General features: G+C 51.2%; 2 protein-coding genes across 2 annotated transcripts in view; one reads left to right on the top strand and one right to left on the bottom strand.

Annotated features, from left to right (window-relative positions):
• STIL (STIL centriolar assembly protein) overlaps nt 1–18,058 on the bottom strand; it is a 129,798-nt gene that overhangs the window by 101,802 nt on the left and 9,938 nt on the right. The gene's annotated exons all lie outside the window — the stretch shown is intronic.
• Nucleotides 9,335–10,297, top strand: FOXE3 (forkhead box E3). Its single transcript, XM_032494219.1, has one exon. It carries the CDS (start codon nt 9,335–9,337, stop codon nt 10,295–10,297), a length of 963 nt encoding a protein of 320 aa, XP_032350110.1.

An 18,058-nucleotide genomic window follows, 5' to 3' on the forward strand; every position in this document is an offset into this window, starting at 1 on the left:
GTATTAAATGTGTGCAAAGTATTAGCAGATATAAACACAGTAAAGTGCATACGGCTCAAGAGCACAACTTGGTGAATAATATTTATAGTTTTAACTCCTAAAAAAATAAAAGGAAAAAAAGAAAAGAAAAATCACCCCCAGTTTATCACCTGGAGATAAAACTGTTGATACTGTGGTGTGTTTTCTTCCCGTTCTTTTTTCTCTGTACGTATACACACATCAGCATCACAACTCTACCAGCAACTTTTGCACACTGGTTTTTGGATTTAACATTTTATCATGAACACTTTCTCATGTCATTAAAAAGTCCTCAAAAATTTTCTTCTTTCAATGTTTGCCTAATGTTTCGAGGAACAGACCTGGTCTACTGCAGGACATTAGGTTCAATTTCCCCCCTGTTATAAATAACACAGTGATGACCAACTTTGAATGAACATGCAGTATTGAGCAAGTCCCTCAAGATGGATTTCTGGCAGGGGAATTACTGAATCAGATAGCATGAACTGAGTGCGAGGGCTCAGGATAAAACAGGGAGGGCCAGGCCTGGCTCACAGAGCTGCAGTGTTAGGGATGTTCTGGGAAGCCCTGGCCTAGTGCTGGACGCAAACATAGGGTTCTGTGAGTGTGAGCGAAGGGGTCCCAGAGAGAGAATAGGTCAAGGCCTGCTCCCCTCACTGGAGGACTGGCCCTCTGGGCCTCCCTCCCTAGAGCCTCCTGGCAGCCACGAAAGAGTCTCTGTCTTGCCTGAGCTTTATGATTTTAATCTCTGGAGTCTTGGCCAGTGGTGGGCTGGTGAATGTTCTGGTGAATGTTTAACAGCTGGGTCTCTGCGAGGCAGAGAGTGGAGTTGAGGGGAGTAGGTTCTGATTTGTAGCATTTGCCAATTTCTGGTGTGAAACCTCCTGTTGCGGCCGATTTCACACTACCAACATGTCACTGAGGGCAGTGTTGGAAGAAGATGCACCTAGTGTCCAGCACAGCTCTTGTCTTTCTACCCGCCCAAGTCTCCTTCTTCTTAACCCCTCCCCCTTCATCCCCAGCCCTGAGAATGATCCCAGGTGATAAAGATGGAACATTCTGTGGGAGGGGGATGTTGCCAAGGAGCACGAAGTTCCTCTCCCAGGTCCCTAAATGAGAAACTGAGGCTCCAGGAGGTGAAGATGATTGCACCAAGCCGCCCGGCCGGATGGTCTTTCACTAGGTGCGCTTCCCCCGTTCCTGCCTGGGACGCTTCTCAGAGGGGAGCCCGTGACTCCTACTGTGGGAATGCACTGTCTCTTATAACCACTCCTCTTCCACCTTGGTGACTCCTATGCCAGGGCCCACAGGAGGCTGAGTCCCAGGCCTTGCCCTCAAGGAGCTGAGAGCCTGGGGTGGGGGGCGGAGGGGACAGACACCTGTGAGTAGCTGGTCCAAGGCAGCGAGGTGGGTGCTGCCTACAACCTGCCCTGTGCAGTGGACTCCAATCTGGGCTTCCAGCCTCCTCTCGTCACTCTTTACAGCCGAGTTTGTCCTTTCTTTTTGCCTTAGGGAACCCGGTTTTTTTTTTTTTTTTTTTCTCCCCCCCAGTATCGCTGTCTTCCACACAGCTACCCACTTCATGGGAAAGTGACCCATTCCCAGTTCTGGGAGTAGGAAGTTCTAATTAGTCCTAGTCAAAACTGTAATCCATTCCTCCTTGCCAGTGATTGGCTTAGGAGTGGGGAACTGATCCAATTCTGGCCAATGAGAGCTGAGGAGACCTTGGGTCGGGGGAGGGAAGCTTTCCTCTCCTAAGACATAGGCAGGGAAGGAGACAACCTCTCCTTCTGGATATGTGGGACTCCGTGTTGTAGTTCTGGGTTATCTTGTCACTAGCCTGAAGATGAAGCCAACCCATGAGGGTCAGCAGAGCCAAGAGAATCACAGAAAAGGGGAGCCAGAGCCCTGACTGCATCCTGCCACTGAACTTCTTGTTCGGTAGAAAACATACTCCCCTACAGACTAAATCACTGTGAGTTGAGGTTTTCTGTATTGAGGCCCAAAACACCCTAACTGATAAAACCCTTCCCGTCCCTCACCCACGTTGAAAATGCAGTGATTATTGGACAACAGGAGCTTTCTCATGTCACTTCCTGCTTCCAGTCCTCCATGGCTTGTTTTAGGAGTTCGGATAAAGTCTTTGTGCTGTGTCTTCTCTCCCTGACAGACGAATGTCAGCCCCTGGGGCAGGACCCTGGGGCTTCATCACTGGCTCCCTGGTGTCTAGCACAGAGTTTGCCACACGCAAGTACTTGATAAATCCTGTTGAATAAATGCAGAGAAGGAGTCGGGGAGGCAGGGAGGTCAGAGTCCCAGGCTCCATTTTTGGCTCTGCACTGACCTGCTCTGGGGCTTTAGGCAAGTCTCTCCCATTTCTGGACCTCAGTATCCAAAACTGTCAAGAAGGCATGTTGGACTAAAGCAGTAGTTTAAGAACAGGGATTAAAAAATTCCTCTCAGCTACTCCATGTGATAGCAGCGGTGCTTGTAGTGCCCACTGATGGACTGAAAATAAAAACGACTACAGAGCTTTTCACCGTGGGCATCTTGGTCAGCAGCAGCTATGACATCCATTTGCAAAGCATTCATACTGTGTGTCAGGCACACTGTGCCTCTTCTTTACAGACAGTGAGGGGTGCCAGGTGGCTTCTGGGTGCCTTGCTTTAGCTAAAGGGTCCATAGATTGAGAGTCATCAGCCCAGATCACCTCAGAGTTCTCCAGGCTCTGGGGGTTTATGCGTCTAACGTGGGCCGCAGGAGTTGTGAACTCACTCAGGATCCCACAGCAAATGAGTGGTGGACTCTAACTCACGCTTCTCCAGCTTGGGGCCCTTAGCTCAGCGGGCCTGGCTGACAGCCCCACTCTCCTGGAAGTGAGGAGCAGGGAGCCCAAGAACCCTGAGACTGCCTAGGGTGCGGGGGTGAGGTGGATGGCAGAAGGCTGACAGTCCGAAATGACACGGAACATACTTCAGATGCCGGCTGTGTGGTTTAGGAGCGGCTGGAATTACACCCTCAGGGCTGAGCCAACATTGTCTGAGTCTGGACCCTGCTGAGACAAGGGCCACGTGGGGGGTCTCCGCCCAGGGCCACGGAGCTGAGCCGAGAGGCAGCAAGGGCAGGAGGCGGATTCCTAGCTGGAAATCAGGCACAGAGGTCTTTTGCTTTTCCAGACACTGGTGGTCATTTGTTCATTCATTCATTCATTCATTCATTCAGCAAAGTGGTCAGTCAGTCCCTCAACAATGCTCACTGAGCCGTGCAGCTCTGCAGTCTGGCACAGGGTCCAAGGATGAACTGGGCAGAGGAAGGCAGACATGGAGCACGTGCTAAAGGTTCAGTCAGGCCAGAGGCACAGGCTGGCCTTTTGCCTGCGGAAGGATAAATTGGGAAATGTTTTCCAGAGGATCAAATGGTTATCTTCCATGAATGGTTCCCCAGGGACAAGGAGGCGCCATTAGGCAGGTTAGGTGGAGCTTTCCGAAGGAAAGATGGGACTTCTTGTTAATTAAGGTTTTAGGAGATCGAGGGACTGGTTGGAAAAATAAATGAGATTGCCTTTGTATCCAAAGCTGGAGAAGTGGGTTTGCTCACTTCGATTAGCAAAGGCGTCGGCACAGGAGAGGTCCTGGCACTTCGGCTGAAAGTGGCTGTCAGGGCGGGGCAGGCTGTGCGGCGCCTGCCAGCTCTGGGAAGGATTCGAGCTGATGCCCAACGCGATGGGGAGCCACGGAAGGTGTTTAACAGCTGAGGCATCGCTCTAGCGCTGAGAGAAGGAATTGGAGTGGGAGGTAGGGGGACCAGTCAGGAAGCTACTGCGGTGTGAGAACTGACACTGGCTTGGCTTCCCAAGACAGAGGGACAAGAGGTTAGAATGGATTTGAGAAATTTCTGAGAACTAACAGGTCTTAAGTGAGTGGAGGTGGTCAGAGAGGGAGAAAAAGGAGTAGAGGACGATGGCCAGTTCCTGGATGTTTGACAAAGTTGAGGTTTAAGGCCCTCTTTGAGATGGACGCTGGAGGTCCTCTCTCTGCACTGATCTGGAGTGAATGGGTGTGGAGGGTCTGATGCTCGCCCAGAACCAGAACCTGTGTTCATGCAGCATGGTATGATCAGCCCCCCATCTTGTCACTTAGCCTCCAGCCTCTTCCATGTCTAGTTTATCTGCTGTCACACTGATCTAAACAAGGGATCTGACCTTGTCACTCCCCTACTAAAAAATTTTCAAAAGGCTTCCTGTTGTCTCTAGAAAGATCTAATCTGCTTAACCTGGCAAATAAAGTCACCTACAATATGACTCCAACTACCTTCTTTGTCTCAGTGCCCTGACACGCCACGCTACGCTAGCCACAGTGAACAACAATAGTAACAACCAGAACAACAGCAACAGTAGCTAACACACAGCGCTGATGTGTGCCAGGCAGAATCCTAAGAAATTTACATATACTCACTGACGTAATTCTTACTAGAAAGACATTGGAAGTCTTGCACTTCCCAGAATGGACCATATCTCTGGCCTTCAGACCATTACACCTGCAGTTTTCTTGTCCTGGCATCCAGCCATCCTTCTGGCCACCTGATTCGTATTTATTGACTATCAACTTGTGCCAGGCACTACACTGAGTGCCAGAGATCCAAATATGAGTGAGACATGGTCCCTGCCCTCAGTTCCTACAGAGTCTAATGCGGGAGACAGACACACGGAGAGTCAGTAAGGTAAGTGCAATGATGAGGTGAGATGGGGGCAGAGGGAAGGAGCCCTCATCCAGCCTGGGCCTGCCCCACCTGCCACTGGAGTTTAACTCAGTCCACGAAGCCTTCTGGCTTTGCCAGGCTGCATGGCAAAAGCTCTTCTGTGCTTCTGCCAGCATCACACTGACCACCCTGGACAGGCATTGTCTGCATGGCTGTCCCCTCCTGGGTACACTGAAGGCAAAGAACAGTCTGACTCATCACTGACCCGGCGCCCAGGGCAGCCTGGCACAGATCCTTAGGATTTGCTGAACAGAAGTGCTTGAGCAATAACGAAGAGTCACAAAGAGGGGCATCATCCTCCTGGGTTCTTCCCTGATGCTCTCTCCAGAATCAGGCCTCCCCTTGCTCCTTTTCCTGAACCTGGCTCAGGCCCCTCAGCTCAGAGTGCACCCCACAGGGGTCAGGCTCTGCAGGTAAGGCTGGGGCTGCTGCTTTCATCCCAGTTCAGGAGCAGCCTAATTGGAAAAGGCCACACCAGAATGGGGGCCCGACATGCCCCCTTGCCAGGCTGCAACTGTCTGCCCCAGGCTTCGGAGGAAGGTGTAGTATTGTGGGCAGCCCTAGTCCCGGGAGTAAGAGGGAAGAGGTCCTGCAGCAGCCATTGGGATCCCTGGGTGCAGGGGGTGGGATGGGGGTGTCTCATAGTTCCTCGAGTTCCTGAGCCCCTTCTGGAGCCTCTGGGCTACAGGTTCTGTGGATGCTGTGATGAAAGGCTTGAGGAATGACTCTAGAGTGGTCTCAAACCAGGGGTATTTGAAGAAAACTCTAGGAAGCCTTATGGGGTCTGGTGAGAGCTTGGGCTGGTCCCTTGGACTCTCACTGGGTTGACACAGTTCTTTCTTTCCAGAGCTCTGGAGGGGCAGTCACGGAGGAGCCCTCCTAGAGTGGCTGTGAATCTTGGGGCAAGGACCTGAGGCGACTTTCAGCCTCAGCCCTCTCTCCCAGGCAGAATGGTTGGGAAGCTTTGGCCCCCACCCTCTGCTCCTTGCCTCGAAGCCCATCTTGGCTCACAGTGCCTCTGCAGAGGTGGGGCTGGGGGTAGGGAGCCTTGGCGGCTGATGCTAACGGCTTTGGACAGGGTGGGAATTTCCACTCCTATCTAGGGAGCCATCAACACTGTGTGCCCTGACCTGGGCCTTTGGCCTCCAAAGGGCAGTGGGAAGGCCGGCCCCAGGGCCAATCCCTGGCCATTAATCCCTCCTGCCAGCCTGAATATCCACCCAGCGTGGTCAGACAAAGGACTGCCCAGCCCAGCCACTGTGTTCCTCCCGCCCCAGGGGCTCCACTCAGACGCTGGGCCGCCTGGAATCCAGGCCCATGAGAAAGGGGCCTGCCTTCACTGGCCATCTTATGCCCGGATGCTCAGCCACATCCCGTCCGGCCCAGGGCCTGTGAAAAGAGGGCCCAGCCACGCTGAAAACACGGATTAGCCCTTGGGCCACCCCCTGACACCGGCCTGCTTGGCTCCGGGAAGCAGGCCCAATGGAGGGGGCCAGGCAGGCACAGAGAACTGGAAAAGTCTGGGTTCTCACCCCTTTGGCCCAGCTCCCCGCCCCCACTCTCCCCAGGATGAGCACAGCCAACCACACGTTCAGTACTATTTATTGAACATATACTATGCCCCAGACTCCATACAAAGACTGGAAATTTTAAAGTATAAGAAAATTGCAGTTTGCCAGGGGAGGTAATAAGAACTATTCTCCATACCCCCACCCCCACTCCAGGAAGCTGTAGTAGGGGCCTCCAGAGGGAGCTTCAGCCCTAAGGGAAGGTGAAAAAAAATGGTGGCTCTGGTTCTGTGCCTGAGTCTAACTGCCGGCTTCTGCTACACCTGATTGTAAATATGCAAGCTCTGAAATCATTTCTCTGGCTCTGCTTCTCTCCTTCCCTTCCTGGTTTAACACAGGAAATGCCAGTTACATAGTAAAAAAAGAAATCTGTTACCTGGTGCCAGCATGGGCCAAGCACTTTCATACATGACCTCATAGGAATCTCATAACAATGCTGAGAGGGTTCATTATTGTCCCCCTTTGGCAGGTGAGGAAATTGAGGCTTAAATGAGCAACTGGTCCAGGTGACCTGGCTCTTGGAGCTAAGTTCCCTGCTGCTGCAACTGCTTGTCTTGCCTTCCTCTTTGGTGAGCTGTTCATTGTAACTGCACTGTGTTCCCAAGGCCTGTGCCAGGCGGTAGGATGCAAGGTGGAGAGGGTACTGAGGTGGGGTCTGTTTGTGTATAAACCAGGATGATTCTCAATGTTTGGGGTGAGTGGTGTCTCTAGATCTCTGACTGTCATCTTCTCCTTCCTCTCTCCTTCTCTGCCTGCCCCTCTCATGGTCATAATCATCAATGTGTCCATCTCTCCACTAGACTGTGAATCTCTTCACCTGTGTCTCCCCAGAGCACTGGCAAAGGGCCTGGCAAAGAAGTGTTCGATAAATGATGTGGGCTAAACTGAGGCTGGGGGAACTGAAGGAGGGATGCATTTGGAATCCATGTGGAATTGACAGGACTTGCAGACTGCTTGGATGTGGGGCATGAGAGGGGGGAGTCTGAGATGATGTCCATAGCTCTGACATGGCTGGTGAGGGGCAAGGGGTCCATCGGCTGAGGTCTGGAATGCAGGAAGGGGAGGAGGCTGGAGTTAGGGGTGCATTAGGTTGAGGATCATGTCCAGTGGACACTTGGATGTGGTGACTGGAGGTCAGGAGAGAGGCTAGGCACCAGCTTCACAGCTGAAGTTGTGGGAGCGGGAAGGACTCTAGAGTATATTATTTTCACAGTGTCAGCTTTAAAATACAACGGTTCTTAGAAGAGTCTTGGTGCTGGTGCACTGAACTCTGGGTTTAATCCCACTCTGCCACTTTCTAGCTGTGTGAAGTTAGGTAAGTCTCTTAACCTCTCAAAGCCTTAGTTTCCTCATCTGCAAAACAGGGATAATAGCAGTACTACCTCACAAGGTGTTCACACTTAGTGAGATAATGTGTATAAGCGTTTACCACACACACGATGCTCAGTAATGGTGGCTGTTATGCGCTATCAGCTGAGACTAAAGCTGGGAGAGCGGGAACCATGAGCTTCAAGTTTGGGATTGGAAGCCCCAGGCCCTCTGCCTGCTGTAGCTAGCTCTGATCACCTGTACCCAGGGGCATGCCACATCAGGGCCAGAACTGGGGCACTAAATTTAAGGAGGTGTTGACTCTCAAGTGCTGACTCTGCACTTGCACCAACCTGAGAGTGCGCATCCACTTAATTTTAGGCTACTTCAGTTGCCTCACCTACTCCCAGTCCTGCTCCTTTGACCTTGCCTATCCCAAGACAAAACTCTTTGGGGCAAAGATCTTTCATTCTTTGGTTCCGTCCAAGCCAGGACTAGCTTTCCTGTCACTTTGTGACGTTTTCATGAAATAGGCGATTGTATCTCTTCTGTGTGGTGTGGTGGGTGGTGGTTCCTAGAGCGAGGTTTTAATAGAAACTAAGACACCCCACTTTCCTCAGTGAGATGTGAGTCTGGTGCTTCTGGGCCAGTAAGCAGACCTCCAGTCTGTGGAAGCACTTAGGAGTCTCTTTCTGACCCAGTGACTGCTCCTTGGAACTTGAGGCTGTGTAGGCTTTATTTCGTGCATCTTCCCGGTGTGCGTGATGTGCATGTGAGAGAAAGAGAGTTCTTTTTCTCAGAACAGAAGGTGCATGGAGAAGAAGCAGCCAGAAAGGCAACTGTAAGTTACAGATTTTCTAGGGGCTCTTGATTTAAAGTAGTCCCTCCTCTAGTTCCTAAACCTCCTAGCTGGGCTTCACGATTTTGTTTTTTCAAAGGATGCTGGCCTAGATAGGACAAGGTTGTGGGGTGGTGGGTAGCAGAGAGAGGAGATGCTGATCCTGGAGCCAGGAAACATCCTCCCCTGAGACAAAGCCCACCTCCTGCTCTCCCCTTCCGCCCCCTCCTTCTCCATTGCCTAACGTCCCAGGGTGGGCCTGACACCTCCCCAACCAGCAAAGCATCAGGATGCTGAGGGCTGGCAAGGTGGCCCCTGGCTGCTCTCATCTCTGTCCTGGCTGGGGCTGGAAGGACGAGGAGGGGTCTAGGAGAGAAAGATGTTGGAGACAGGACTTAGCTGGGAGAAGAATAATGGGGAGGGGGCCCAGAGAGTGAGCTGAATGGGTGGATTTGTGATTGGCATTGACCCAAAGTTGGGGAGGTTGAGGGAGGAGAGGAAAGGGAGGGGGGCTAATGGAATCCAGTGGGATGGGGCCAGGGCCAGGGACTGACCCAATGGAGTTTGGGAAGAGATGAGGCTGGATCTGGGAAAGACTGACCCAAAGGGATGTGACCCAGGGAGGGGTGAACTGTGGGAGGTGGGGATGGGGATAGGGATGGGGGAGAACTGTCAGCACTGCAGGAGGATTGGGAAGGCAAATTAGAGGGGAGGCGCTGGCCAGAGGAGAAGGTTCAGAGCCCTCGCCCCTGGTTGAGGGGCAGGGGGAGGGGGACTGTGTCCATATAAGGAAGATTAGCTGCCCAGGCTCCCTCCGAGAGCGCGGGCATCCCGCCGCATCCCCATGACTGGGCGCAGCGACATGGAGCCGCCCGCCGCTTTCTCGGGCTTCCCGGCCCCGCCCTCGGTCGCGCCGTCGGGGCCGCCGCCTTCGCCGCTTGCCGGTGCCGAGCCGGGGCCTGAGCCTGAGGAGGCGGCCGCGGGCCGCGGGGAGCCGGAGCCCGCGCCCGCTCCGGGCCCGGGCCGGCGGCGGCGGCGGCCCCTGCAGCGCGGGAAGCCGCCCTACTCGTACATCGCGCTCATCGCCATGGCCCTGGCGCACGCCCCGGGCCGCCGTCTCACGCTGGCCGCCATCTACCGCTTCATCACCGAGCGCTTCGCCTTTTACCGCGACAGCCCGCGCAAATGGCAGAACAGCATCCGCCACAACCTCACGCTCAACGACTGCTTCGTCAAGGTGCCCCGCGAGCCGGGCAACCCGGGCAAGGGCAACTACTGGACGCTCGACCCGGCGGCCGCCGACATGTTCGACAACGGCAGCTTCCTGCGGCGCCGCAAGCGCTTCAAGCGCGCCGAGCTGCCCGCGCTCCCCACCGCGCCGCCCGCGCCCGCCGCCGGCCCGCCGCCCTTCCCCTACGCGCCCTACGCGCCCGGCCCGGGTCCCGCTCTGCTCCCGCCGCCCCCCGCCGCCCCGGGCCCCGCGCCGCCCGCGCGCCTCTTCAGCGTCGACAGCCTGGTCAGCCTGCCGCCCGAGCTGGCGGGGCTGGGTGCCCCCGAGCCGCCCTGCTGCGCCGCGCCCGACGCTGCTTTCCCGCCCTGCGCGGCCGCCGCCTCCCCGCCGCTCTACTCGCCGCCGCCCGACCGCCTGGGGCTGCCGCCGACGCGCCCTGGCCCCGGCCCCGGCCCGCTGCCCGCCGAGCCGCTGCTGGCTTTGGCGGGGCCCGCGGCCGCGCTTGGCCCGCTTGGTCCCGGGGAGGCCTACCTGCGGCCGCCCGGCTACGCGTCGGGGCTGGAGCGCTACCTGTGAGCCCCGCCCCGCCCGCCTCGCAGGAGCGGCCCGGCCCCCCTCCTCCAGGACGGGGCACTGGGAGCCCCCATCTCTGCCCACCTTGGCTCGGAGTGCACCTCGGAGCTCCCCAGCTCTGCCTCATGGACTGCGCACACTTGTTCCGTCTGTCTCTGTCCCCCAACCCTGGGGCGCCTCCCACCATCTCTCCACCGGACTGAACGCACCCTCTCCGCACCACCCACCCCGCAATCCGACTTATGAGGTCCTGGTTTCTTCTCCCTCCACTGTGAGCCCTCATCTGTACACCCTTCCCCCTCTACCCCGCCCCCAGCACTGTTTTGGGTCCCATGTTCCCGCAGCTGGATCACCACCTGTGAGACCCCACCCCAGGTTTCTGGCAAATTCCAAGCCTTTGGAAGCCAGACCTTCCATCTCAAGCCTCCTCCCGACTGGCTCCTTATTTCTTCAGCCTGCCTTGGTGTTTTTATAACACATTAGAGGTCAGACTCCTGGGTCCATGACTCCCTTGCTGTCCTCCCTTCATTCCCCCAACAAGTGTGTCCCCCACCCCACTTACCAGCCTGTTCTCAGGTTCTTACAGGGAGAGCGCCCCTCTTCCGCACAGACACACCTTTCTGCGCTGTTCCCCACCCTGAGGACAGTTCTTCATTTCTGAGACAATCAGCACCAGGGGTTCCTGACTGAAAGGGGAGTTAGTGGGCTGCCCCACCATCTGGAAAAAATTAGGACTTACTAGGGTATTATTTTTTTAATTAAAACTAGTTTAATTAAAAAAAAAAAAGAAGAAACCCTCCTCTGGGCTCTGTGTGCTGGCTGGTGACTTGGGGGAATGATCTGGGGAGATAGTGGGGGAGCTTTGTTCAGGATCTTGGGCAGCCATATGGGGTGATCCCCCTTGTGAGTTATCAGGCAAAGGTTCAGGAAGTAGGATTAGGATGTGATTAAGCCATAGCTGTGCACATAGTAGGCCTGGTAAAATGCCATCACCTGCTGCATCCCAGAGGCTGGCAGAGATGAGACGGGGCGTGCACGTGAGTGTATTTGGCTAGTGGGTTTGTGTGTTCTGAGGGATTATTCCCTGCTCCCGTGGATCAGGGAGCATCCACTTCTCCAGCAAGCCCTGACTGAATGTTCCAAGCACAGGAATACATCACTAAACAAATGGGCAAGATTCCTGCCTTAAGGAATTTATGGATCAGTGGGGAAGAGACATTACCAATCAGCCTTCAGAGAAATGAGACAAAAGCTCTAGTGCCTTCCACTCAAAGTGTGGTACAGGGACCTGGGCGCTTGCTGGAAATGCAGATTCTCAGGCTCTGCCTCAGGTTGAATCATCCAATTACGTGTTTAAACAAAATTCCCACGTGATTAGTTTGCACAGTATTCTGGAGGAAAGGCACTGGGCTAAGGCTGGGGCTCGTTTAAAAGGCTAAAACTCCCTACCTTAAAGAGTGAGACCAGGCTGCAGAACTATACATGCCCTGCTGAACTGGAGCTGGACTCTGCCCCATCAGCTATGGCCCTGTTTTACCTCCCCTACTGGATTAGGAGCTGGGGCAGCAGATGTTCCACCTGATTCATGACTGTCCCCAGCACCAAGGACAGGGCAGCACTGAGCAGAGACTTGGAGGTTGTGTCAAGAGGGAGGGAGTTGGTCTTTGACCCTATCATGCTCTCTGGTGCTGACCCAAAGGCTAAGCATCGGGCTTTTCCAAGCTCCTTTGCCCCAGGGTTTTCAGTCTGGTAGGGCCTGGATTAGGTGTGGGCAAGGCTGGGATGGGAGGGGATCAGTATGCCTGAGCCCAGGCTGAGCGTGATTTGCATGTTGGACATGCCTGAGGCACCTCTTTTACATACAAGAGTTTAAAGCTCTGGGGCAGTGATGGAGGGTGAGAGTGGAGAGTAGGCAGCTCACAGAGGAAAAAGATCCAGGGAATCTGAGAAGGCAGGGAAGGCCCTCTTTGGAGGTAGGGCAGTAGGTATGCACAGCCTGGTATGAAAGGTCCTGGATAGACTGCCCCCCCCCCCCCAGCTATTAACCCCTTTGAGCAAGAGACAGGTCTAATTTGCTGGATGCATAGCAGCCCTTCACCTAATATTTGTTGACTGACTGAATGAATCCCTAGTGTCTAAAATTGTGCCTGACATACTGAATAATTATTGGGTTGACAGTATGTTGGCACCTTCTTATCCATTCTCACTTGCAGTCCTCTGAGTGATCTGCAAAAGAGCTGAAAGAGGTGAAAGAGATGGAGGTGGAGACTGGGTCCCCTTTGTCCCTCCCTTGGGCCCAGCAGGTAGCCAAGGTCCCTCCCTCAGTTCTCTAAGGAGTAGAGCTCCACAGAGATCCAAATGCAAACTTTCTTCTGCTCCAAATGGTGTTACAGAAACACTCCCTGCTTCACAGGATTTCTTGATACATTCCTTCCAAAACCAAGAAATTTCCCCAGAAGTGAAGGGGAGGACCCTTCTTACTCTCCTGAAGCCAGGAAGTACTTCTTGAATTCTGAATTCCATTCTTGCCCCTGCCTTGCAGGTCTCTGTCCCTGGGATCTTGAAATAGTGAGGACGAGATGGGAAATGTCTGCACGGAAATACTAGAAGGGTCACTACTGAACTGGAAAATCAGAAAGATTTTATTTTTAAAATGCCTCTTTAATTTCCTTTACTCAACAGCATGGAGGGTTCCTGTGTGCCAGACCCTGTGCTGGGCTCTGAGGCCAATACAGACACAATATGAGAGTGTTTATGCCCTTATAGAGTTCATTGTCTGGAAAGCTGTATGTCATAGAGTGCCCTCGTGATTTCGACACTTTAGGAGCTGTTGAAAAAACAAAACAAAAGCCCTAATTCAATTCCATCTTTAAAAAACACCAAGCACTTTTTAAAATCTAGAAGTGAGATTTCAGTATTATTTCCCCTTCCCCCCTTTTGGAGAAAATAATCTGAATAGTCTTCAGAAATGTGTAAATACTTCCCCCTTCATTTTTATAGAAAGCTTGAAGTCATCTTTACTCTGAAGATGTATTTTTAACACTTAATTTTTGTTTTTTTGAAATTGAAACAATCACATAATCTAATAAGTCAAATAGCAATCAAAGGTCTTTAGTGGTGTCTTGCCCCACTGCCAGGACCCCTGCTTTGTTCCCTAGAAGCATCTACTTTCAGTTCATAAGTCTCTTTTGGAACGTACTTCCATGTTTCCATGCTTACACTCCTCTCTCTTAAAACAGTAATGACTCACTTCCTATTATGTAGATGATCATTTACCTCTAGGTCTCTATCTCTTCCCATCCCCATCCAAATTACCAAGTTTTGGTTAAATTAGTTTTTAGCATTTGCATTATTATTATTACTGTATAAATATTGTCCTCTGATAAGCTGCCAATGTACCATGACTACACTTCTTTTTTTTTTTCCCCTTTGGTGCAACTTTTGATTTTTCCTGGAGTCAATGCCTAATTTTTTTCATTTGCTTAGCTTTCTTTGTTCCTCTGGCTAAATCTTCTTCCCGTATCTTCTAATAGCACAATTTTTCATGAGGCCAAACTTATCAGGAAATCTGTCATCACTCTGGGTTGTTGTGTTTTTCCTTTCCTGGGGGCATCTCTCCCAGAGCCCTGTGTCCTCCAGCTCCAGCCTGGGCTGATTGCGCTTCATGTCTGCTGCCCAGATGTGGACCTGAAATTTCCCTTCACCGTTTTCCTGAGAATTACTTGGAATTCCCTCCATCTCTATCCTGTGTTGGATCCTGTGCTTCCGGGATTCCAATCTTCCCTTTTGGTTTATTTCTTTATTGTAGTCAAGGTCAATTTGGGAGGAAATTTTGCACATCTGAAATTAAGATGATTATTTTAGCATGAGAAGCTAAGTGTTCACTTTGATGATGAAATGGTTGAGTCAAAGCTGTGTTTTGTGGACTTTTATTTTGGAGGGGCTGAGGAAGAAGGGAATGGGAGATTGTTTCCTGAGTTACATAGGTACTACCTAGTTTTGGCTGGAGGATTAAGGCAGGGGAATGGTTCTGATTTCCTTATAGGAATAAAGAATCCTTATAGGTGAGCTGAGGCCAGGCTTCTTCCTGATCTAGAGGGACTTGGAATACTGGAAGGATGGCTTTGGGCCCAGGATAGCGCTGAGCCAGTTAGAGGGCTCGTTGGCTCCAGCTCAAGAAACTGGCCAACATCACCCTGGTACATGGAAAATTAAGTACCTAGGAAAGTGACATCCTCAGCAGGGACACAGACTAGTATATCAACAGAGAGGCTCCTTCAGGAAATTTTCAGGGCTGTGCTTCATCTGAGAAGGCAGGAGAAAAAATGGGCCACAGGGAGAAAGAACAGGGAGAAAGGGTTGGCTTCTAAGCCCGCGTGAAGTACCTCCCTGGGAATTCCTAGAAGTACGAGGTAGAGGGAGGATTTTGTGAGATACAAGAGGCTAAAGTGGTCTCCTCTTAAAGGAAGAAAATTGTGTGGACCCCCAGTATTGACTTTAAATTTTTATTATAATGTCATTTAGTATGTGCAGGTATAAGTTCCTTAGATTTGTATCACTTATGTAAAACTTATGTTTTATCACTATAAAACAAAATTCTTTAATAAATTCAGAGCTTCAGAATAAAATTTCAAATTCATTACATTAATCAAATGTAAAGGAAGATATTGTTTTGCTGAAACTAAATCCCGTGCACCATGAACGTGGCCCTGACTCCTCCACTGCAGGTCTTTGGGTTTGGTGTGCCTTGCACCACGTGATGTCTAAATTCATCCACCATTTTTTTTTCTTTTGAATGAAGTGCAGGCATTCCTTCATGTAGCAGGCCATGCCACCAACAGGCCCAAACACAGCATTTATTTATAAAGGCTACCTCATTTTTTGCCTTATCTCAAGATTAAAGAAACACTACTTGATAATAAATGGAAATGAAGACTCTATATATCAGGTCTCTGATACTTGTGATAGGAGGTTATCTAAGTGATCTGGAATATGTGTATATGAAATTTAAGATTATTAAGATTATTATTGGAATGAAAACACACATTCATAAGTGTTCAAAAGTCACACATGTATAAGAACATGTTCTTGGCCCACATTTTAATTACCTACTTGAAAATTTAAAAACTTAACCCTTAGGTTAGAGGGAAATTAAAATTATAGACTATTTAAAATTAATAAAGGTGAGACCAGTACATATTAACATCCATAGAATGCAGTCAAACTTGTGCTCAGAGGAAATGTCATAGCCCCAAATATGCTGTTAGAGGGGCTCTGGGGTGGGGTGGTGACCAGTATCCAGATAGGAAAGGATGGTGGCTTGGTGGAAGCAGTGGTGGAGAAAAGTAGATATGCAAAGATAAAGAAACAATCAGCCATTGGCTAAAACCCTCCTATTCACATGGAGGTTGCATACTTTCCCACTTAATCACAGGCTCATGCACACCTTGAAAGTTTAGGGCTGGGCATTTGGCTGGCAGACATCCTGATCTGGCTTGCCTAATTTAAGGAGTAACTAATCTCAATAGACCTCTTAGTACAAAAGAAACAGAAAACACTGTCAGAGACCATTCCTCCATTGCTCCCACTAGGGAGCACCTAGGCTAGCCCGTATTACCTGTGAATTCTGTCAAACCATCAAGGAAGCTATTTTTCTAGTCATAAAAATTGTTCCAGAACACACAAAAAAAGGAAGTCATCCCAATCTTATCTACTTAATTATGTTATCAAAAACTGATAAAGAAGGGATGAACATGTGAAATATAGCCATTCTCACATACGAAAGAAGATGCAGAGTTCCTCACGAAGTATCGGCAAACTGAAGCCAGTAGTGTATTACAAAAATGCACCATCAGGCAAGTACAGTTTATTCCTGGAATGCAGGATCACATTATTAGAATTATTAGCTCCACTTTATAGATGATGGAATTGGGGCTCATAAAGGTTAAGTGACTTAACCAGGTCAAGCTGCAAAGTGACTGACTCAGAACCAGACTCCAGGTTTGCCTGACTCCAGAGTCATTCTCTTCCTCTGAGAAAGAGGCCAGTGGAGGTGGAAGCGTGGATGGAAAGCCTCAGACACCAATAAAATTCCTCAGCTCACCCTAACATCTGTGTCCCCCCAACTCACACCCATAGTCCTGATCTTGAAAGCTACTTTTCCAAGCCAAGTGACAGGTTCCAGTTTCCTTTTTCTTTCAGTTTTCCACTTCCTCCCCCTTGGATGCTCCCCACTTCTCTCCCCTCTCCCTAAACTCCTGTCCCCTCCCCCTTCTTATTAATTTTGCGGAGACAAAAGCGCCACCTATTGGCCACCTTGTATGCACGTGATTTGAGCAGGAAATCCGTGGAAACAAGCCAGGATATATTTGGATGCTATTTTGGGCTGGGGGGTGGCTTCTTACAGCTGACAGGCACTTGCTCATGGGGAGCCCAATTATTTATTTCAGAAGAGGAAAACTGGCTGCAGTTCCTGCCTCCCCTGGGAAGCCCTCCCAGATCTTCCATCCTCCCCCATTCTTCTTGGCAGCCCTTGGTAGCTAACCTACTACAGAGGGGCTTGGAATGGGGGTAGGGTGGACAATCTTTGGTGCAGAGAACTGATCTACTCTGTAAGAGGGAAACAGAAGAAAGCGTGCAATGCCGGGGTCAGGAAACCTGGGATCTAGACCCCGGTCACACACTTAGGAAAGGCCTTTCCTTTCTCTGTCCTTCAAAGCAATTCTCAAGTCTCTGCAAACTCCCTGATTGTGTGCCCCACCCCAGCTGAGGACTCAGAGGTGAATCAGATACTGCTCTGCTCAGAAGAGTCAAATATCAGCAGGTGACAATACAGCGTGCACAATGCTGACAAGACGAGGGAGGTATTAGGTCACCTTGGTCACTCACCAGTTTGGGTCTAAACCCTGAGCTCGGCCTCAGGCTCCTCTGAAACAGGGAGAATGTGCTCTGCCTGCTCTGCCTGGGATGGCCTTTGTGACTGATCATAACACTGTGACAGTGGGCAAGGATATTCTGCCCCACCTGGCTGGGGGCTTCCCAGGACAGGGCCTGTGTCTTCTCTGTCCACTGTATCCTGCACTGGGCAGCCTGGCCAGGGATGGGCATGCCTGGCTTTGGCCTGAGTCACCCCTGATCCGGCGGCTGGACTTAGGGTTTAGAGGGTGGAGGAGAATTAGAAACAAGAGGCCTGGACCCTGCTTCAGGGAGACACAGGGCCCACCTTGGGCATCAGATGGTCTCCCTGAGTTGTGAGGGGGCTGGGGCTTGATGGATTTCACAAGAAAGGCTTCCTGGAGGAGGTGAGCTCTGATTTGGGTTTTGAAGGAAGGGAGGGGAGGGCCTGCTGCTCTAGTTCCTCTGGAATCCCTTTTCCTATATCCCAACTCCTGTCCAGACTGACAGACTGAAAAAGTTGGACAACTTCCAAAGCAATTTAGGTGGGACCAAGAGAGGAGGCAAAGACAGGGGGATGGGAACAGAAGAGAAGAAGGAGGGCAAGGTAGAAAGGAAGTCTGGGGTCCAAGCTTCCAGACTGCCTACTGCCCTGCCTGAGGGTGGCAGGCCAACACTCACAGCCACCCACCAGGTCAGGCTGTCACGTCCCTGCCTTCAACATTACAGCCACCACCCGTATTTTCAGGCTGGAGCCCTGAGAAAGTGCTCAGCACATAGTAATGGTTTTTATTACTCTTAGGTTCTGCAGACTCAGTCTTATTTATTGGGATGATTCCATTGTTTCTTTTAAACTATTTATTTGTTAAA

Source organism: Camelus ferus, chromosome 13, assembly GCF_009834535.1.
Source record: "Camelus ferus isolate YT-003-E chromosome 13, BCGSAC_Cfer_1.0, whole genome shotgun sequence".
Taxonomy (NCBI): domain Eukaryota; kingdom Metazoa; phylum Chordata; class Mammalia; order Artiodactyla; family Camelidae; genus Camelus; species Camelus ferus.

Coding starts and splice junctions, on each gene's coding strand:
- FOXE3 (XM_032494219.1), top strand. CDS start 9,335: ATGACTGGGCGCAGCGACATGGAGCCGCCCGCCGCTTTCTCGGGCTTC.